This window comes from Brachycentrus maculatus, unplaced genomic scaffold (genome assembly GCF_059751285.1).
Source record: "Brachycentrus maculatus isolate JH-2025_06_01 unplaced genomic scaffold, ASM5975128v1 h1tg000203l, whole genome shotgun sequence".
In the NCBI taxonomy this organism is placed as follows: domain Eukaryota; kingdom Metazoa; phylum Arthropoda; class Insecta; order Trichoptera; family Brachycentridae; genus Brachycentrus; species Brachycentrus maculatus.
Genome location: NW_028280954.1, coordinates 1,056,789 through 1,080,378, shown reverse-complemented (window position 1 = coordinate 1,080,378; position 23,590 = coordinate 1,056,789). Strand labels below are relative to the sequence as shown.

At 37.9% G+C, this 23,590-nt stretch overlaps 2 protein-coding genes across 2 annotated transcripts; one reads left to right on the top strand and one right to left on the bottom strand.

The window, feature by feature from the left end:
* The first annotated feature begins 3,524 nt into the window (after positions 1–3,524).
* Pp2A-29B (Protein phosphatase PP2A regulatory subunit A) lies at positions 3,525–7,327 on the top strand. Its single transcript, XM_088263764.1, has 2 exons — positions 3,525–4,671; positions 6,465–7,327. Exons 1-2 carry the CDS (start codon positions 3,751–3,753, stop codon positions 7,314–7,316), a joined length of 1,773 nt encoding a protein of 590 aa, XP_088119890.1. The 5' UTR covers positions 3,525–3,750; the 3' UTR covers positions 7,317–7,327.
* A 2,511-nt stretch (positions 7,328–9,838) lies between these two features.
* LOC148307254 (V-type proton ATPase subunit B) lies at positions 9,839–23,384 on the bottom strand. The gene is made up of 11 exons (XM_088263812.1): positions 23,216–23,384; positions 20,496–20,614; positions 19,717–19,846; positions 18,951–19,082; positions 18,234–18,358; positions 16,491–16,721; positions 15,373–15,475; positions 13,984–14,138; positions 13,587–13,724; positions 12,589–12,717; positions 9,839–11,914 (listed from the first exon to the last, which is right to left on the bottom strand). The coding sequence occupies exons 1-11, from the start codon at positions 23,304–23,306 to the stop codon at positions 11,777–11,779; spliced, it is 1,491 nt and encodes a 496-aa protein (XP_088119938.1). The 5' UTR covers positions 23,307–23,384; the 3' UTR covers positions 9,839–11,776.
* Between the last annotated feature and the right edge of the window lie 206 nt (positions 23,385–23,590).

The following is a 23,590-nucleotide window of genomic DNA, read 5'->3' as shown; positions in this document are numbered from 1 at the left end:
TATTATTTAGCCCTTCCAAATGTTAAAAAGTAAATAGTGAAATGTTGCATTACATAAAATAATTATTTTGAAACATGGTTAACGAAAACTTTGTAACAGCTCGAAACGTCATCCAAAATCATCGCGCGTATCAAGTCGTTTCAGCTGGTCAAAATGTAAAAATACAATTTAAAAGCATTATGCCCCTATAACGTTCCCCCGAGAATGCAGAACGTATAGATAACATCCTCCTATAACATTGAAATCAACGTTATACGGAGGTTTGCTGTAATGGATGGCGAGGGCATGTTGTTTTAATGACATTTCCTTAGATTTTTTTAAACGGCCGATGTTTCTTATTGAATCCCAAAACTGTTTAGACTAAGAACCATTTCAATAAATCAGTCAATTAACACGCTAGCGTCAATTAGAACGACTATTTATAATAGTAATTGCAATACGTGAATAACAATACCGTCTTTAATTTCAGTCAATTTCATTACATGAATCTTTACACGTTGTTTATTACACATTAAATAGTTTTAATTGTTATATTATACTCATGTAGGACAATAAAACATTATCATTTCAATTGTTAATTATATAAGGTGTTTTTTTTTAGAGGTTTGCTTTTTACTGGCAATATTTTCTACAGACTGTCACTTTGACAGTTGACAGTTGATTTGAAGTTAGTACGTTTTGCCATTTCACCATGAATAGACTGAAAGACCATTATGCGCGTCGTAGGTTCGGTGAATAAATTCTAAACAATATTCAGCTTTATCCTCTTTTTAAATAGAAAATTTTGTTCACCGATGAGGCACATTTTTAGTTAAATGGCTGTCAATAAGCAGAATTGCCAAATTTGGAGTGGAGAAAACCCAGAAGCCTTTGTCAAGACGCCTTTACATCCATTAAAAGTCACTGTTTGGTGTGTTTTATGGGCAGGTGGAATCATTGGCCCATATTTTTTTAAAGACGATGCTGGCCAGAATGTTACGGTCAATGAAGAGCGCTATAGAACTATGATTACTGACTTCTTCGTACCTCGGTTGAATGGCATTGACATGACAGAGCTGTGGTTTCAACAAGATGGCGCTACATGCCACACGGCAGGTGCCACCATCAATTTATTGCGAGAAATTTGAATTCGTAAACCTCTAAAAAAAACATCCTATACATACCATTGATAAAATTGTATGAAACAGAGGAAAGCATACCTGCCATATTAAAATATGTTTTCTATTGTAAATAAGCGTTCATAAATAATTACTATATGTTTGTTGTTGCATGTAAAATAATTAGGTGTGTTAAAACATATATGTATATTCATTCAAAAACCTTGTGAAAGAAGTTACGTTAGATGCAACCTTTTATATTCGGCATATTTTTGGGCGTATTTTCGACGTTTGCACATTCTTTTGAGGATTTTTTTAAATGCATTAAACTAGTACTTTGTCATTGTAAACCTCGTCAAAATGACTATTTTTCATGCATTTTATACTTAAAATATTCACTTGTAAACAGAGAATATTTTGGTTTCAAAATGCTTTTGAAATGGTGAAATTAAAAAAAAAACTGATGACCATATACCGACATCCTTCCATTCGTCTGTTTTTTTCTCTCAGTACATGTAATTTTGAAGATTTCCACCCCCGTAATGTAGAAGTTAGCGCATTTAACTATCGTGCTGGAGGTTTCAGATTCGTATCCCAGGGGCATCAAAATAAGTGGGTTTTTTTCACCGTGATATTTATTTATTATTGCCTGCTGCGTAGAACCAATCACCTTGCCCTTATGAAACCGAGATACAACATCTATGCAACGCAATGTCCTATACACCTTTGGGTAAAGATAAGGGCTAGAAAATCTCAATAAAAGTTTCTTTGGCAACTTGTTTGTTCATTTGTGTATCCAATTTTGAACATCCAAGAAAGGAATAATTGAATTCCAGCTATTACTTATACAAAAAACTGCTTCTATATTTGTCAAATTCCATATTGGTCAGGCTCTTGGGAAACGATCAATGACGAATATGAAGGTTCCACTGCATTGAAAATAAATTAAGTTTGGGATTTTTTTAATCGCTTGATGTGGTCGGTTATATCAAAATATCCGAAATGCCGTTTTTACGACGTTAATTAATTTTCTCTAGTTAAGTGTGCTGTAAGTACCTAAGCATAAGATGTTCAAATTTATACTCTACATAAGGATATAGTATTATAAAATAATAGATTTTATGTATTTATAATTTTGTGATTTTTAAAGTAATGTACACATAGCCTAGACTGGCTTAAAACACTGTTTTATATTCTTTATGCCAATGCCAATATAATATAAATGTTAAATATCCATTTGTTATGTTTCCCTACTTTTGCATAGCATAATCGTGTTAAAAAATATATCCAAAATACGTTCGTATGATTATATAAATAAATTATTATACTTAGTAAAGAAAATTTAAAAATAAAACATATACTCTAATCCTTGTTGAATGTTTTTATTAAATATAATATATCGTTTGTACAAGTTTCTTCGTTAGATTTAATAATATAAATATATAACGCATAGTGGGAGAATCTGAAAGTATACATTAGATGTTTTATGTACCGTACCTACTTCCATGCTTTCACCAAAATGTAATCTGTACTGTGGAAAATGTTATATGATATACTTATCTTGATTCATATGAAGACATAGGTGTAAATATTACACATTTAGTGTGGTTTATCGTTATTCGTGTATAATAAAATAATGGAGTATTAATTTGCATTCTTATTAAACCATTTTACCTACTTATCTTTAAAAAAGAACAAATCGATCTTCTTTTCGACTATTCGGGCGCAGACTAGAGACATGGGTGGTTCGTGAACCGGATCTTAATGATCTGTTCAATATATTGAATGACTGGATCCCAGTTTCGAGTGAATTTCATTTACTAACCTTGACCATTTATTGGCTTGCTCATTTGTAAATTCATCGATCCAGTGATTCACTGATTCTTTAATTCAGTTGTCCTAATTTTGGACTTTCACGAAATCAAAATCTCTCGACGAAGTTTTCTTAGTTGTCAGTAGTTGTGTTCGCAGCTATTTAGAAAACACAACGCTTCATTCAAATTGCTAATAATTATTAAATTATATGGGTATATTAACATATCCACTTCCGTAGTGTAATGGTCAGTACGCTCGTCTACCATACTGGAGGTCCCAGGTTAGATTCCCAGGGGGGGGTCAAATAAATTTAAGTGATTTTTTACTCTAATATTTATTCAATAAAATACCCTGGACTGGTACCTGAAGCGGAGGGCTGATCACCTTTCCTTCATGTGTTAGCGATCATGATAACATTGCGTTTATATGATACAGTGCCCTATGCACCATTCGTTTGAATATATAAATATTATACCATACAGAACCAGAACGGTGGGAATATCTTCAGTAGCTTCTAATAAAGTACTTGCCAACTACGACCGAGTGGTCGAGTAGGTACCTTATTTAATATTTTCTCCCTTTGGGTGTTATTTAAAAGTGGCAACACCGGTTACAATAAGCAGCCATCTTGCAAATTTTACGTACAATGCGTACAATGTCAGTCGTTTCGCCCGCGAGGATAGGTTAATGTGCGTTCTTTTTAACGAGTGAGACAAATATAATATCATTCCGAATCCTCAGCTTGACGGACGAATCTGTAGCGTCCAATTCCGAGTGACGAAAATTTCGCAAAATTGTATTATTGTCGTATAAACAAAGGTATTTTGCGGTGAAAAACATGGCCGCCAGCGATTCCGGAGCGGATGATTCACTTTATCCTATCGCCGTTTTGATTGACGAGCTAAAAAATGAAGACGTTCATCTGCGACTCAATTCTATCAAGAAGCTGTCGACGATCGCTTTGGCGCTGGGAACGGAAAGAACTCGCTCGGAGCTCATTCCTTTCTTGAAAGAGACCATTTACGACGAAGATGAAGTGCTACTCGCGCTGGCAGAGCAGTTGGGCGATTTTATCAATCTGGTCGGGGGTCCGGAGCACGCGTGGTGTCTCCTGGCTCCGCTGGAGTCTCTGGCGAGCGTGGAGGAGACCGTCGTGCGCGAGAAGGCCGTGGATTCTCTAAAGGCGGTGGCGCAACATCACTCCGCCCAGCACTTGGAAGAGTACTTCTTCCCGCTCGTGCAGCGGCTCGCCGCGGGGGACTGGTTCACGACGAGAACATCGGCTTGCGGGCTGTTCGCGGCGTGCTACCGTCGCGTTTCTATGGAGTACAAAGTGGAGTTGAGGCAGCATTTCCGTTTGTTGTGTCAGGATGACACTCCGATGGTGCGTCGCGCGGCGGCTTCTAAGCTGGGCGAGTTCGCTAAAGTCGTCGAATTGGAATATTTAAAGTCGGATTTGATCCCGGTGTTCATGACGATGGCCAAGGACGAGCAGGACTCGGTGCGGCTGCTGGCCGTGGACGCGTGCGTGAGCATCGCTGGGCTGCTGCCGCCGGAGGACGTGGAGCAGCTGGCCATGCCGACCATCTGCGCGTGCGCCACGGACAACTCGTGGCGCGTGCGCTACATGGTGGCCGACCGGTTCGGGGAGCTGCAGGCGGCCGTGGGGCCCGAGCTCACGCGCGCGGACCTCGTGCCCGCCTTCCAGATCCTGCTCAAGGACCTGGAGGCCGAGGTGCGCGCCGCCGCCGCCAGTAAGGTATGAGAAAATGATACAATATATCCTAAAGCAGTGGTTCTCAACCTGGGTTCGATGAGTCAGTCTCCCGGGTTCGGCGGAGGTCAAAACACACAACCACTTACTATACGATATTATTAAAAAAGATAAGACGTACAATATATTCATCTATCCAATAGATCTAGCATATTATTTGAAAGGAATATATCAATAAATAAGGAAAGAATGCAAGGCTGAGATAAGTATTATCTATAAAATTAAGAAAGGTGGGTTGAGATGGTTTGGACATGTGGAACGCATGAGTGAGGAAAGAACGGTTAAACAAATTTATGAGCCGAATGTAGTTGGAAAAAGAAGCAGAGGAAGACCGAGGAAAACCTAGCACAATCAGGTATGTCAAATACTTGAAAGCAGCCAGGTCAGGAGTCGTAATAATCGACGTGTATGTATGAAGAGATGCATGAATGTAGAAGAGGCGAAGAATGTTTGCAAAGACAGAGTGGTGTGGCGTTGGATTCTCTCTGCCTACCCCTGCGGAGAAGCGGCGTGATGGTTAGCTGAGTTGCTCTGATCTTCATGCCGCCTCCGGAAAGTAATTGTGTGTATTGATTCTATATTTATTGACAGTTGTCACGTTGCGGAATGTCACCAATTGAGAAACAACTAAGATTTATTAATTATCAAGGTTACTGCCACGATAACACACAACACTACACAACACTTGAACTGAAGTGTATCTGTGCTTCAATATTAAACATCGTTGTACAAAATACATATTGATATGGCCAACAAATAATATGCAAAAATTGCGCAGATTGGTTATCAACACATTGTTTGCGGGAAACGCTGAAAAGCGTCTTTTCCACACTGTTGGTAGAGAGCGGGAGATGCTTGTAGGCGTTCTATTTGCTTACTTTTGGTAGAGCGCGAGAGGCGCCTGCAAACATTGTACAGATGGGTATCGGATGTTGCGGCTACTTGTGATTAGTATACTGAGGGTCGGGCGGCAGACTGCGAGAGTGTAATTAGGGTCCTTTTCCATACTGTTGGTAGAGAGCGGGAGACGCTTGCAAGCGTTCTATTTGCTTACTTTAGGGAGAGCGCGAGAGACGCCTGCAAACATTGTACAGATGGGAATTGGGTGTTGCGGTTACTTGTGATTAGTATACTGAGGGTCGGGCGGCAAGCTGAGTATAATTAGGGTTGATGAACATAACTGCCCGACAACAATGTGTTAATTTTACATTCGTAATTTTTTTTTAACTACAAAAAAATGCTGGAAATTCTGGTCTACAGTAATTAAATGCTTTGTTTCTCAATCTTACTAGAAAAGTTTAGTTTAATTTGGGATATGTATTTTTTATTTAGAATTTGTATCATAAATAGTACCGAATAAAAATGCAGCAAAATGTTGCATGGTAGATGTTTGAATGAAAAGAATGCAAGGCTGAGGTACGCATTTTCAATAAAATTGAGAAAGGTGTGTTGAGATGGTTTGGGCAACAAACTTATAGGGGCAATGCGGTTGGTAATAGAATCAGAGAAAGGTTGAGGAAACCTTGGCATGGTCACGTATTTGAAATACTTGATCATGCCAAGTAAGAAGTCGGAATTATCGGCGGGTATATATGAGGAAATGCATGAATGTGGAGAGGCGGAGATTGTTTACAAAACAGATGATTGGTGCGGTGTTCTATTCTGTCTGTTTACGTGAAGCCGCGGTATGGTTAGTTTAGTGTTTTTTTTTAAACTGCTCATTTTGAGATGCCATTGCCGCAAATAATATTGTTAATAGAGTATTATTCCTTTTGCAGGTTAAAGAATTCTGCATGAACCTGGACAAGGCCCACCAAGAACAGATCATCATGACCGCAATCTTGCCCCAAATAAAGGACCTAGTCGGCGATCCCAACCAGCACGTCAAGTCGGCTCTTGCCTCCGTCATCATGGGCCTCAGCCCCATCCTCGGCCGCGCCAACACCATCGAGCACCTCCTGCCGCTCTTCCTCAGCCAGCTCAAGGACGAGTGCGCCGAGGTGCGCCTGAACATCATCTCCAACCTGGAGTGCGTCAACGAAGTCATCGGCATCCAGCAGCTGTCACAATCCTTGCTACCGGCGATCGTGGAGCTCGCCGGAGACTCCAAGTGGCGCGTCAGGCTGGCCATCATCGAGTACATGCCTCTCCTCGCTGGTCAATTGGGCCAAGAAGTCTTCGATGAGAAGTTAAGCGCACTCTGCATGAGCTGGCTTGTGGATCACGTGTACGCCATCCGCGAAGCAGCCACGATGAACTTGAAAAAGCTCGTTCAACAGTTTGGCCCGGCCTGGGCCGAGACTAACATCATCCCCAAGGTACTGGACATGTCGCGAGATACAAATTACCTCCACCGAATGACCTACCTCTTCTGCATCAATGTGCTCGCTGAAGCTTGCGGTAAGGACATCACTACTAGAGTACTGCTGCCGACAGTGCTGTCCATGGCCGAAGACAACGTCGCCAATGTTCGATTCAACGTCGCCAAGACTCTTCAGAAGATGGTACCCTGGCTGGAGCCGTCTGTCATCCAACCGCAAGTGAAACCGGTTTTGGAGAAATTAAACGTAGACCAAGATGTGGACGTCAAGTATTTCGCTTCCGAAGCAATCGCCGTATTGGCCGCTTAAAATTTCAGACACAAATAAATTGTTTATAAAAATTATCTTAGGGATTTCGTTGTTATTTTTACAAATAAAAATGTGACGGGATCCTTTATCTAGTATTTTTTTGCCATGTTGCATTAGAGATTTTTTTACACAGTTGAATTAATACACACGTGTTGAACACATATGGGAATAATTATTGAAAAATTAATTGAACAGTCACATGCTTGTAGTATTCCATTCTCTCTTTTTTTCATTAAATTTTATTTTGTTTGCTTGGTTTTTACATCCACGATACACCAGAGTTTTACACAGAAGAAAAATCTTTTTGTAAAGTGTTTAGTTCTTACTTTATTTTTAATAAATGTGTCCACTTTTCCATTCCACCACATTATACTTTAAAGCTCTTTATTCGTTGCATTTTATTTTATTCTCCATTGAGCATGACTCGGAAGGCATTTGTAAATTTTTTGAGTAGCGATGACGATGTAATGTTTAAGTGAAACCGGTATTCTGGCCCCAAATTAATTTCTAATATTGAAATGTAGAAAATGAATGTATTCAGGCATACTTAACCCTCAAATCTAACCATTATAAATTAAACATTATAATAATAGTACAGTAAACCTCCCTATAAGGTTGAGATAGGTACCGCATTATCGCAGGGAAAATTATAAGAGGTCAATGTTTTAAATTGTATTTTTATATTTTAACCAGCAGAAATAACTGAAAAAACGCGCTTAGTGTCAGAAATGAAGACTCTAAGAAGCATATCTGGCAAGAGTCTACGAGATAGAATAAGGAACGCCAGGATCAGGGAAATATGCGAGATCGAAGATGTCGTTAGGTGGGGAAGGCAACAAAGGAGACAATGGTATACGCAAGGGAGGAGAATGAAACCATCCAGACTTCCTCACGTTGCACTGTACAGCCAACCCCAAGGTAGGTAGATGATTTCCAGGCAGACCACCAAAGAGATGGATCGACATCTCAGGAAGCTTATCTCTCTTAAAAACAGGCCACAAAGCCTACACCAAGCAAAAGAAGAAGAAATAACTGATGAGTCATTTAAAATAAAAATAAAATTTTAAAATATTAACTCCCTACAATGTTCCCTCCGATAATGCGGTATCTATTCCAACTTTATAGGGGGGTTTACTGTAATGGCAATTACTCATCGGGAATATTATTTATGTGACTTATGTATGTAATTGTTTAAATAAATGAATAAATAATTATAATTAAATAAAGAAAAAGAAAAATTTACTGTGTTTTACTGGCTTTGATTCGTAAGTGGTCTTAACCAATGGTCTGCATACTGAAGACAATTCACAATAATACAATTATTTTTTGACATCTCATCAAAGATGAAGAATAATATGGAAGTCTGGGCATTTACGGGAGCTGACGACCGTCATAGGCTGGTTTAAGTGATCACTTTACACACATGTAACATTCACCAATTCTACCCATTATTGACAACCGCACTACTCTAATTCTTGGATTTATAATCACATACATATAATCCTGGATTGGGATCTCACATACTAATAGAGTTTCTGCTCAATAAAAAAAGCTTTTTTTCATCTCACCGATAGATGTCTCTAGTGAAGTTCTAATAATTCAAGAACAACATTTCGAAATTGGTTCATACAATATACTGTATGAATATTCTATATATGTATAGAACTTCATGAATTTGATAAGTGTGGTTGTCAATATTGCCACTATTGCCAATAATCCACGCCGCAAATACCTAAGCGACTTATACGAAGACATGGGCTGTTCGACGTATGAGTAGCTGAAGAGGACTTCCGAGAATGGCGAAAGAGATGTCACCTGTTGCTACAGACCATTACGCAGGATTGAGACCAGAGAGAGAGATCCACAGATGTCATTGCTATATTACATTACACCATACTAACTGATAGACGGACTTCGACGTTCATTTACGTCCATACTCCCGGACAGGTTAAAAAACAGCCCTTTTTCCAAATAAAATCTTCATTTTAACTCAACAGAGTTTATTGCCTCTCTTGTAAAATTTCCTTATATGCAGTTAGGATGGTTGACGAAATGAAAGTAAGTTTCACATATTGCTCACTCCTTTCAACAACGTCATATATCAAAAAACTTGATTTTTCAGGAGATCGTTTTTAAAGTTTAAAAATATAATGAAATGTATTAAAAATACATATCAAGCCACTTATTGAACTTTTTACTGTGAAACAGATATTTTTAGATAAAACCTGAATGTTTTTTCTCCTTTTGAAAAATATTTAGTATATTAAAAAAAATAATTAAACAATACCTTTTCTTCAAAATGCAAGAACAGCACTTTCTGCCCTTTAGCGGGTAAATATTAAGCTAAGAGTATGCCGCTTTTGCTGGGACATAGTACATTTTCTAGGCATTCCGAAAACATGTACAACTGAAAATTGTCAATTTTCGATATATGAACTTGTTGAAAAGATTGAGCGATATTTTCAAAGGAAGAAATGATGAAATCATGATCTATCAATGATAGATAAATAAAAAAACAGAACAACATAACACATTTTATTTTTAAGAATTTCTCTTATTAGCACTACATACATTGTTAACTAATCTTAACAGTACATACATTTTTCTTTTAAATATTCAACAACAATATCCAAATTAAGTTTATTTCAAACATGCCACATTTTTTACACTGAATTACAAATCAAGATAGACGTGTATGTTACGAGGGGCTATCACGAGTACGGATATTAATTTGTAAACCGACTGTAAAAATTAAAGGTATAAAGCGAGGAAAATGAGTTGAACATTATATTAATAAAAATAAAATAAAATGGAATGTGGGAGTTGTTAAAAACCCCAAATCTAATAGGGATAGGTACCTAAATTTTTGAGAATTTATTACAAGTTGAATATGATGATATTCGCACGATTTAAGTCACAAAAATTAATTCCATCAGCGGGTAACAAAAGCGAAAAACGCGTCAAATAATGAACAATGTGATCAATACTGTTGGACAGAATATCTACAAAATAATCACAAACATATTTACAAAATTACCTGAAACAAATTAGTAACGTAAAACTAATATAATATATATTTTATCAACGGTTCGTATTTAAACGGGGAACATTTACAATGGCATTAAATACGAAGTTTATTATTCATAACACACAGAGACGCTCTCTTTAATATTGTCTGAAATCGATATCTCTAAAATACACCTAAAAATACAAGCATTTAAAGGAAGTTTATAATAATAAAAATAATACATTTACACAACGTTCAAATATTTCCAAATGTTCAAAGCATCAACTGGGTGCAGTAGTTGCGATATATGTAGTTTTATTTGTGACGCCGGCGGAAATTGTGCGGTCATTTTGAATTTGCAAATAAAACTCCGAGTTTGGCCGACCAAAACTCTAAATAAATATTCAACATGATAATATTTTTTTTTATTTAAATTACAGAATAAATCTTATAATACAATAGACAGGAAAAATTGTAACTCCTCTCCCCGCTAATGCTTGCAAACACTTAGCTTGTTAAAATGATGTAATGAAAATATAAAATAACATAACAAATTGGATGAGGCCCGAATCATGTGTTTTGTACTGATGAATACTAAAGATTTTACAGTGTTTTATTTATATTATCGTCTTCGAAAAAGTACAATACAAATCAAAAAACACTATTAAAAAATGAGTTAAGTTTTGTTGATTTCTGATGCATTTGCGGTGCCTCAACGATCGAAAATCTACCTCAAATTTTCTGTGATTAAATCCTTTTAGTATACAATACTCTAAATTGCAACTTACCATAGTTTAAATATGTCAATATTTTCATCAACTGCCGAAGCAGCCACTTTTTGTTAACATTTATCCAATTTTAAATTACATTTTACTTCAAATATACCACTTTTTCTTAAAATCTTTTGTGGCACGTGTTTCGATGCATTCCGCATAATTTTCAAACACCGTGTTTGATTTTAAGAAATAGTAGTAATAACCAAGCAAAACAAATTTTAAATGTCAATATTTACCTAATGCATCATTGTTTAACACCGTTTGATGGAAAAAATAACAAGAAAACTATTTTACCAAGACACATTTTGGTAGTTAGATAGAATATATCGTAGTCATACAGGAGAAAGTGACCAAGTGCATTGTTTTACAAAAACGTGTCATTGACCATTTGATATCTTACTAGCTTAATATTGCCCTGAAAAAATCCTAAAGGATTTTAAACTTGGAAGTATAATATATTGACTTGTTACAAATGACTAACTGCATAGATGTTTATTTTGTTGCCAAGCAAAAGTGACTAAATGGCATTTTACGTTTTGGTAGTTAGTCACTTTCTCCTGCACGACTAGGATATAGATAAGAATACATATTCAGTAGCCATGTGTGACCAGTCCAGGCTGAGTGAGGAGCGGGAGAAGCGGGAGCGCAGCAGTGCGGAGGAGGTGGACAGAAGGACACTAGTGACGGGAGTCTCGGGGGTAGAACTCGGCCAGGATGGAGGCGGGGATCCTCTTGAGCATCTCCTTGGGGAAGATACGCAGGAGCTGCCAGCCGATGTCCAGCGACTCAAACACCGTGCGGTTCTCGTAGTTGCCCTGTGCAAATATCATTGTTTATATGTTAATTATTGTTTCGGCATTCACTTTGTGGTAAGACGTTATTAAATTGTCACAAATTTTATTTTTGATTGATGTTTTAATAATAAAATACAATTTAGTAGACCCTAAAAATCATCGTTTGATTTTAACATTTAATATAAAAATTAAATGTCAAATCTATGAATATAAACATCACTCCGTCTCTATGGTGTAATAGTTTTATGTAATAGTTTTAATAGCGTGATTTGCTGGAGGTCCCGGGTTCGATTCCCAGGGGCGGGAAAAAAAATTGTGATTTTACAATCTAGTATTTATTTAATATTACCCTGGGCCAGTCCCTGAAGCGCAGGAGTGATCACCTTGCCTTCATGTAAATGATAACACTGCGTCAATACGATGCAGTGCCCTATGCACCATTGAGTGCAGATAGGGATTAGAAGAAGAAGATTTCTAGCCCTTAACTCCATTATAATCTACTACCGCCGTTACTATAGTAAAATTATTTCGAAAAAAAAATTCGCAGGGTGCCCGTACCGGTTCATTTTGGTGCCTGTACCAGTACGAGCAAATCTGTAAAGGCCCATTTTTTTGCCCATATGTGGTTCCCATATTGTCCATACGGGCAAAGGGTTAAACAATAACACAAACACATGCGAGGATGTTACGGTTACCTGGGTGATGAAGTTCTTCTCGAACTTGGTGAGGAACTCGAGGTACAGCAGGTCGTCTGGCGTGAGCGCCTCCTCTCCCACCACGGCCTTCATGGCCTGCACGTCCTTGCCGATGGCGTAGCAAGCGTACTGAAACACCAAGTCAGCTTAGAGACGCATTCTCAACATGTCAAATGTATTCATAACTATAAAACCAAAAGTAAACATTGGAGTAGAACACTTCAATATATGGTTTTAAGCATTTTTTATTTGTTGTCCAAAAATTCATCTGTAATAAACATAGAGGCAAAACCATCTATTAGGTTGATGCATAATTAACGTTGTATTTTTTCATGAAAACAAAAACAAAAAAATTCCGCATATACATACTTAACTAATTTAGTTAATTACATATTTTCAATTATTTTGAATGATTTTCTTCCATCTTTCGGTCAACTTTTTAATCCCATTTGAATATAAACTTTCGGGTTTCGATGCAGAGAACTTTTCTAGTGCTGTTTTCACCTCCTCCGTTGTTTTAATTTTTTTTCCATTTTAATCAGGTTGACAATAGTGGGTAGAATTGGTGAACGTTATACATGTGTAAAGTGAAAACTTAAACCAGCCTATATCAACCCAGACTTCCATATTCTTCTCCACCTTTGATGAGATGTCAAAAAATAAAATGTATAATGTATATTTAACCTTTTCCACTCTGACCATTTTTTCTCATAAGTGATCAGCTACTCTGATCGAAAAAATGCGACGTTTTTCTACCATTAAAATAAATATTTTGGTTCCCTAATTTTTTTGGACACTCTGGCAATTCGTATGACCATGTTAATTAAGATTAACTGTATCTATCTGAAATATTTTATGGTAGAATATACTTGGGTGATAGAGAGCTGCCTACTAGAATCATACAGGCCAGAATGTCTGGCCTACAGAATGGTAAGAGTTGACAAATAAATGTTAGGAAAAATATAACTAAAATGTTGACTGGCGGAGCGGACACTCACCAGCTGGTTGGACACGTCGGAGTGGTCCTTGCGCGTCATGCCCTCGCCGATGGCGGACTTCATGAGACGGGACAGGGATGGCAGCACGTTCACCGGCGGGTAGATCTGCCGATTGTGCAGCTGACGGTCTACGTAGATCTGAAATCAATCGTTGCGCAAGATGAATGGGATGTTCCAATGGTGATATGAGGAAAAATGCAATGCAAGAATATGCATGTAGATGTAGAACAGGTAGTGTAATGGTCAGCATGCTTGTCGACCATACTGGAGGTCCCGGGTTTGATTCCCAGATATTGGAGTATTGGAGTACAGATATTGGAGTCAAGGCATCCAAGCGTAGATGTATAATCCGAACGCTGCAAATTTATAAAGAAATCTCTTGAGAAGTGAAGAGTACCTGTCCTTCTGTGATGTATCCCGTCAGATCGGGAATGGGATGAGTGATGTCATCGTTGGGCATAGTCAGGATGGGGATCTGCGTGATGGACCCGTTCCTGCCTTCAACGCGCCCGGCGCGCTCGTAGATGGTGGCCAAATCCGTGTACATGTAACCTAGAACGCACACAAATCATTATAAATTATGTACAATGGCATATCTTCCATTGGGAGGATTTAACCCTCTCCTACATCAAACCCTGGTATGAGGTCAAAAATAGCCAAGTTGTTGAAGAAATACCTTTCTTGCCAATTACTTTACAAAATAAAGAATCACTTTTTCAAAATTCCACCCAAGCGGCTGTAAGAAGAGAGCTTGTTAGGTTTGCAAACGATGTAATGAAGAACCATTGTACCCAAAGCGTTTTGAAGATTTCCATTCTAGCATATAAAAATCTATTTATTTTAACTGCAGACAGTTGGTAGAATTCCATTTAAATTTTTGTGTAATATGTCCAAAATTAAACAAGGTTATTGGATTGGATTCTACTTTTATTTACATATATATGATAATATGTGACGCGTTTCGTCTTCTTGGGACATTATCAAACACATATCATGTGTTTGATAATGTCCTAAGACGACAAAACGCGTCACGTATTAAGATATACATAAATAAATGTAGAATTCAATCCAACAAAAACCTTGTTTTATTTTGGATATATTACCCAACAATTCAATATAAAAAATCTGTTTATTTCTAATATTATAATCATTCAATCAGTAAATTGTAATATTATTCATATTCATTGCACTGTTTTGTCATAAAGAAATACAATTTATTATACCCACACATCTAATTTATCATCATTTAAAAAGACATTGTTTGCGGGAAACGCTTAAAAGCATCTTTTCCATATTGTTAGTAGAGAGCGGAAGACGTTTAAATGCATTTTATTTGCTTACTTTAGGTAGAGCGCGAGAGACGCCTGCAAACATTGTACAGATGGGAATTGGGTGTTGCGGCTACTTGTTGTTAGTATGTATACTGAGGGTCGGGCGGCAGACTGCCAGAGATTAATAAATAAAAAAAACTGCCTGATAACAACGTGTTACGTACGTGCGGCCCGGATTATGGATGGCTCATTGTATTGTGAATTGTCTCGTATATTATTGTCATGTTGTATAGAATTATAAGCGAAGGGCTGTTCCTTAAATAAAGGATTTGTTTGCCACTAGGAAGGAACAGCCCTCGCGCCTCGTGAGTGACTGCTTTCTAGGAAAGACTGATCCAGAATGACGCTTGCCAGACTGTGCAGGTATATACATGATTGGGGGGTGTTATTGTCACCACTGTGTCACTAACATACCTACGTTAGTTATATATAAAGAATACGTTATATGGACTTGCCTGGGAAACCACGTCGGCCGGGCACCTCCTCACGGGCAGCTGACACTTCTCGGAGAGCCTCAGCGTACGAGGACATGTCAGTCAGGATGACCAACACGTGTTTCTAAACAAACAGTCACTTGTTAGTGTTGCCAGTCAAATAAATATACATTAACAATATTATTTATTATATCAGACATGGGATTATTTACCCTACGGATGAGATGTCAATATTATAGGTGTCTCTACTTGATATGAAACATCTATCGTTCTTCTTAAGTCTGAGCATCACAGGGCTTAAGACCTGGCATGTAGCTGGCTTAAGCGATCACTTTATGCACTCAACGTGTAACGTTCACCGTTCTGAACATCCATATTGCGTTAATTATTAAAACCTGTATGGCGGTCATATTCCCAAATGTATTGAAAATCGTACCAACATGCGAAAGGTTCCATGACCATGTGAACATAAACCAGGATTCGGACCTTGTACATAAATAATAAGAGTGTCTGATTAATAAAATCTTTCCTCATTCCAACATAGATGGCTGTTGTGAACTCACATGTTCCAATACGAGTTTCAAAAATTTGAGTAGTGTGGTTGTCAGTCAAGGGTAGAATTGGTGAATATAACCAGTCTTAGACAGGTTATATGCCCAGACTTCAATATTCGTCTTCACCTATGTTGAGATATCAAAAATGTAAAAAATAACTCCTAAGTAGGGACAATCCTCTTGCTAATAATCTAGCAGCAGATGAAGTATACGGATCATCTTTCGACTCTTTGCCGAAGGCGAGTTCTCCAGTTCTTCGGCCACATTGCTCGTAGACCACCAGACAACCTGGAGAGGGTTGTCATAACCTCCGGCCTAGAAGGTCGGAGAGCTAGAGATAGATCTCCAACCCGATGGACCGAACAGCTGAAAGAGATCATACGGCTCTGCGTTGCGGGAGTTCTAAGGCTGCACAATGCATGGATCAATGGTGGAGTGCTGTCCGAGAGGTTCCAGAGGAAGCCAGCGAGGAGTCACGATCCTCAGCAATGAGGGAAACGACCGGAGAAAAAGAACAAGTATTTAGACACACTCAGAATGTTGTTGATTTGGCCAAGATATGGATGTGTGACGCTGTGGGCTCACCTCGCACTGGTACGCCAGGAACTCGGCAGCCGTGAGCGCCAGCCGGGGAGTGATGATCCTCTCAATGGTGGGGTCGTTGGCCAGGTTGAGGAAGAGGCACACGTTCTCCATGGAGCCGTTCTCCTCGAAGTCCTCCTTGAAGAAGCGGGCCGTTTCCATGTTGACTCCCATGGCCGCAAACACGATGGCGAAGTTATCCTCGTGGTCGTCCAACACTGACTTGCCGGGAACCTGAAAATCAATCATATTATTTAGTTCAATAAAAAAATTGTTAACCGGTTCGCTTTCCAATTCCGTGCTCAACAGGCCAGCCATACAAAATGAGCGCTCTTCTTTGAGCTTGTCGCAAGCCAATATTAAATCCGATTGAAATATTTTTTTATTTAGACTATATAGAGACATCTATTAGGAATATCAAGAAATACTAAATTATTACAATCTACCGATATTATCAATGTGACAGTCATCTTTCTAAAACCTTTCACATTTTTGTTGAAAAAATTCAACCTGCTGAGTACGGCCATATTAATACCTTCCAGCACTGATAGGGTTGAGAAATTCAATAAATAATGCTGGATCTCAAATCAGCAATGAAGGGACTTGCGAAGGAGAGATCAGACGTCGTATCGCCATCGCCAAAAGTGTCATGTCTAATAATAATAACCATATCCGCTCCCTAGGTGGAGCATATGGAGTCCACAAACTGTCTCCAGGCTTTTCTGTCGGCTGCCAGCTCCCTTGCATCCTCCCAAGTCAGATCCGCGTCGCGAAGTTCTGACGAGAACTGCCGACGAATTGTCAGCAATGGTCGTCCTGGGCGGCGCGAACCTGATGCCTTGTAAAAGAGGCAAGCTTGATTAAGGCTCTCAGGAGGCATGCGGAGTACGTGGCCAAGCCAACTGAATCGCCTTTTTTTGACGACAGTTGTGACCAAGATTTGCTGCGTCCTACGCCTTATCTCTTCATTCCTCACAAAGTCAAACCACCGCACGCCTAAGATTCTCCGCAAACACCTGTTCTCAAAGCTTAATACACGGCTGCTTTGGGCCCTTTGTCATGTCTAAGCTAGACAAAATCTGGAAAGACCGGGGTGTGAGTAACAACACCAAGATAAAGTATGTCAGGAGTTTGGTTCACTCCATTTTTCGCTATGCTACTGGAAGCTGGACCATAAAAGCAGCAAAAGGGGAAAAATTGACGCTTTCGAAATGTGGTGTAGGAGGCGCATGCTCCGAATCCTATGGACATCTAGACTTGGATGGCTTGACTCTGGCCAGTGTCTGTACACGACGGATTCTTCAGTTCCTTGGACACGTTGCGCGTGGCAATGAAGATGGCCTGGAATGGCTGGTTGTGATCAGGACCCTGGAGGGGAAGAGAGGGAGAGGAAGATCCCCACACGATGGACCGATCAAGTTAAGTCAGCAGCAGGCACCTCGGTGGTTGGAGCGTTACGTGCAGCGCAGTCAAGGTATAACTGGAAAAGAGTCATTGCTTCCACAAGGTCACAACCCTCAGTAAAAAGGAGAAGAACATATTCACGCCACGATTCATAAACATGCTACTAATTGCACATGGTTTATCGCAAGCTCCGCGTTATTATTACATACAATACTTCTATGAATAGGGCTGCGGTTTTTCAAATATCTCTCATTGGAGATGCGGAATTTATAAATATTTGGGGTTAGGATGATTGATTGGTCTGTGTGTCCGTATGCGATAATTTAAAAAATATATATGTACCTTGACCAAACCAGCTTGACGACAGATCTGAGAAGCAATTTCGTTATGCGGCAAGCCAGCAGCAGAGAAGATGGGGATCTTCTGGCCACGAGCAATGGAGTTCATCACGTCAATGGCGGAAATACCTTCAAACATTAATTATTATCAATTGCAATACGTATAAACAAATATTTACAACATTATACATATATTAAAGGAACTGAAATTTATGAAAAAAGGTAGGTAGGTTTAAGTAAGGAGTGCGGAAGGGAGAAAGGAGAAACCAAGAAAGAACGATATGATAAACAATGTTTCGGGCGTTTCTTGTAAGGTGTCAGAGAAGGCGCACTTTTCAGATTCTTCTTCTTCTCTGTTTGTTCCGTTATCCGTCTTTTGTTCTTTCTTTCACTCTAATAAATGTGGTATTACCACAAGGAGAGAGTGAGACAATTAGATTACTTCGCTTTTGTTTGATCCGATATCTGGCCTCTCACATATTGTCTCGCTCTCGCTCAGTCGGCGCTCGGCTGCGCGCTGGAAAGGACTTGAAGTATGTGACTCTGTGTTACGAGCTGCGTACTACAATTTCCATACGAATAGCAACTGGGGTCTTTTAGTACCCTGCTTCGAATCACATGTAATTTTTGGATGATCAGTACGGGAAAGGCTAAAAGAACTTCTCATTTCCGTCTTGTTCCTCATTAATGAGGGTTGGATATTTGAGGAATGGGGACGTACCTGTCTGGATCATCTCCTCGGGGTAGATACGCGACCAGGGGTTGATGGGCTGGCCCTGGATGTCCAGGAAGTCCTCCGCCAAGATCGGGGGTCCCTTGTCGATGGGCTTCCCGGAGCCGTTGAACACACGGCCTGTGAGACACATGACAATCACGATTACAAACATACCACGCAAATAATTGCTATATAAATAAATCTTCTATCGAGGTGCTGTTTAGAGCTGCCCGAGACAAGGACAATTACTCTCAAGTGATAGTTGAACCTGACATGACACACAAAGAAGTAGAAGAACTTGATTTTTCCCGGCTTAAGTGACCACTTTGTCTTCTCCTTCAAACCCTCATTCGCACCCGATGGTGCATAGGGCACTCCATCATATAAACGCAGTGCTATTTTGATCGTTAACACATGAAGGCAAGGTGATCACTTCTGCGAATCAGGTACCAAGTCCAGGTTGAATAAATATTATAGTGGAAAAATCACTGATCACATTTATTTGACCCCTCCACTGGGAATCGAACCCAGACCTACAGCACGGTAGCTGAAGACGCTGACCATTACGCCACGGAGGCGGGCACTTTGTATACTTGTGTAACGTTTACCATTTTGCCCATCATTGAAGATCCATATTGCATATTATGGATGTCATATCAATATTATAGGTGTCTCAAGTTGAAACACCTATAATATTGATATATCATGCGTACGGTAAACAACCCAGTGTCTGATAGAATAAATAATAATAAATTGATGTTCTCCCGCTCACCCAACATGTCCTCGGATACGGGGGTCCTGAGGATGTCGCCGGTGAACTCGCAGAGGGTGTTCTTGGCGTCGATGCCCGATGTACCCTCAAACACCTGGACGACAGCCTTTGTGCCGCTGACCTCCAAAACCTGGAAATTGCATTGTGTATATTAGAGCTTTCATTCACCCTAAGAGTGATGAGTTTTGATGAAGATTTTATGAGAAAAAGGGCAAAAATCCCCCATAGATGAATTCTGATTCAATATATTTATATTATATATTATAAGATCTATAAGTTTTATACTGACATTTCTTAGTGGAACTGCATTTTATATAATAATAAAAAAATTAATTTATGTGTTAAGAGCTATATAGTTCTTATTTTATTATATATTATAAGAGCTACTTACTGCATATTTTTTTGTAATCGCAAAAATAATATTTTTTAAAAAAATCCTTTTTCATTTTTATAATTTCAAATCATTAAAATATTGTTTTTGATAAAAAAACACAATCAGGATGTAATTTTTTTTATCTGCTAGCGACCTGTTATTTCTTTCACTCTAACAAATGTGGTATACAATGTGGTATTACCACAAGGAGAGAGTGAGACAATTAGATTACTCCACTTTCCGGCCTCTCGCTTATCAGATGGCCGCCGTCGGTCGTCACTTGGCGCTGCGCCGGAAAGGACGTGGAATCAGTAACTCAGATGGCGGCCACGTAATACAATTTCCATACAAATATGAACTGTAATTTTTGGATGATTAGTAAAATACCTTGAAATATTGAACTGACCTGTCCGGAGCGGATGGTGCCATCATTCAGACGGAGTTGGACAATTTCAGCAAACTTGGGGAACTTCACCTCGTCCAAGATGACCAGCGGTCCGTTCACACCAGACACCGTCTTGTATGCTGGAATATATACCCATGTACAATTATAAGACGTCCGAGAGTAAAAAACCCGGCGATGATGAAAAGAAAGTTATGCAAAGAAGGTTAGGTTTTTTTTTATCCTATTTTTTATATTTACTAAAAGAATTCAACTTTTTTTCTTCTGTATAATACATACAAATCACAACTAATGACACGCAAACAACTATATATTTTGTATATTAACCCTTTCCACTCTGAACATTTTTTCTCACTGATCAGCTACTCTGATCAAAAAAATGTGACGTTTTTCTACCTATAAATTAAATATTTTGGTTCCCTAATTTTGGGACACTCTGTCTGGCAATTCGTATGACCATGTTAATTAAGATTAACTGTATTTATCTGAAATATTTTTTGGTAGAGTGTACTTGGGTGATAGAGAAATCAGTGATAAAAGTTATACCTGCACCGGGCCAGACATTGTGGCCCACGGAGCTGCCTACTAGAATCATACGGGCCAGAATGTCTGGCCTACAGAGTGGTAAGAGTTAAAACCATTGATAACTTTGTGGTATGGTAATAACACACTTTCCTTTTCATTCATTGTTCACTTTGTGTAATTCATAAAAGACCCATAATAAAAAACCAACTAAATTTAATGAGTCCACTTTTAAAAATATTCCCATTGTGATTCATTTGTCTTCTTTCTCTTTCAAAAATTTTATTATTATACAAATCGCTCACTCCTTTCATCAACGTCACATCAACGTCAAAAAACTTGATTTTTCAGGAGATCGTTTTTAAAGTTTAAGAATATAATGAAATGTATTAAAAATAAATATCAAGCCACTTATTGAACTTTTTACTGTGAAACAGATCTTTTTAGGTAAAACCTGAAGGTTTTTTCTCCATTTGAAAAATATTTAGTATATTTAAAAAAATAATTAAATAATACCTTTTCTTCAAAATGCAAAAACAACACTTTCTACCCTGTAGCGGGTAAATATTAAGTTAAAAGTATGCCGCTTTTGCTGGGATATAGTACATTTACTGGGCATTCCGAAAACATGCAGAACTGAAAATTTACGATTTTTGATATATGACGTTGTTGAAAGGAGTGAGCAAAATGTCAAATCGTAATAATTTGATTTTAATTACCTGATGATGGAATGATTATTCCGAAACCGGTAGTCACAAATAAGTGTTTATAAAAGTGATATTACACAAAGTGAACAATGAATGATAAGGAAAGTGTTTTAAACAACTATATCATTATCATTCTCATATCATAATCCATATCTGTATGAGTGCCTTTGAGGTAGTATTTTACGAAAATGGCACTGTGTAAATTATCCAAAATTATTATTATCATTATATAATAAAACTATTCTTGCTGCCCATGATTGACAACCACACTACTCAAAATTTTGGAACTCCTACATATTATCATAAATCTCAGAGCCATCTATGATTGGTTTGAGAAAGCCGCTTTTATTTAGAGAGACCCTCTTATTCAGATGTATGCATGAACCTAACCGAATTGTTTTACACCGTGGGAAAAAAACTGTGATGTAATTTTTTCTTCCAGATTTGTGAACAAACGTTTGGACACACCTAAAAATCTTATGAATATTGTTCACATGTTTTTTTGGCGTGATGTGTACTGGGTACCCAATAAGTAATGCCATTTTTACCAGGAATCTTTTTTAATCAAATAAATTTTTCAATAATTCATTTTAATATTGACTAATATGTGTTTTCAGTATTGATAGCTTTAAGCTTAAAAACCTTGTCAAACATTTAATGATTTTTTTTAAATGTATTTAAAAATACATTTAAAAAAATATCTGAAAATAAGTTCCAAAATCAGTGTGAGCGTTCTTTAAAAAAACATATCATAATTGCTAGTATGGGTAATATTTTCGTAGCATAAAAATTGGATACTTAAACTAAGTGCCAATAACTGGAAGGGTGGATGCCTATAACTGCACCGTTTTCCATACTTTTTCATTAAATTATCAAATTTACATAATCTATCAAGTATTGTTAAAATAAATAAGACAAATACTCTATCATAAGTACTAATAAATAGTATTTTCAATATAACTTCTAAAGCCAAAAAAAATCAATAGATTATTTTTACGATTTAACTATTTTACATAAAAATATTTTGCTTTTAAGTACATATATTCTCACTTGATACAACAAATAATAAGTCGCTTTTTTTATACATACAGATAAAATCATTGTTCTGGGCGTGACCGAAAATATTACATCAAAATGAAAGATATAACTCAGAATTTAGTAAATTTATGGTTTTAAAATGCACAGGGATAGCACAATTCAATTCATTCACAAAAGAAAATGATTTATTTTACCTAACAATCGAATCAATTACGTCAAAATTTCGCATCACATGACAGCTGATAATATTTGTAAATGAGAAAATATACCGTTTTCAATAGAAATTAACAGATTTTAAAAAGAAATTAACAAAATGTGTGAGTTTAAGACGTCCTTAAACATTATCCCTTTACTATTTTTAAAGTCTACGAGTATTTTGCATTGATCGAAACCAGCTGAGCCCACCCCGAAAGTCAAAACGAAGAATATTATTTTGTAATACAGTTAAACACTTACTGAGACGCGGTTGTGAGATGAAATCTCTGGATACAGCAAGGATATGCTCCTTCTGCGCCTGTTGACTATTTAAAGTTGCATTGAAAGACATCTTGAAAGATTCTGACGGAAAAAATATCGAAGTGACCACAGGCGAGCGCAGAAAAGCGACCCCGCACAAATCGTAAATGATATTTCACGTGATATCACGTGATCTAGCTAAATGGTTGCGTTTGCTTCGGCTGCGCTTATTTTTTTGTTCAGTACCTACCTAAATAGTATTTTTCGTACTAAGAAGAATATTGGACTTACCAACTTTACATAAAATGATCCTATTAGATTCTCGTTAGACTTTTTTATATTACGAATAAATTAAATCGAAGGGAATTTATCCGC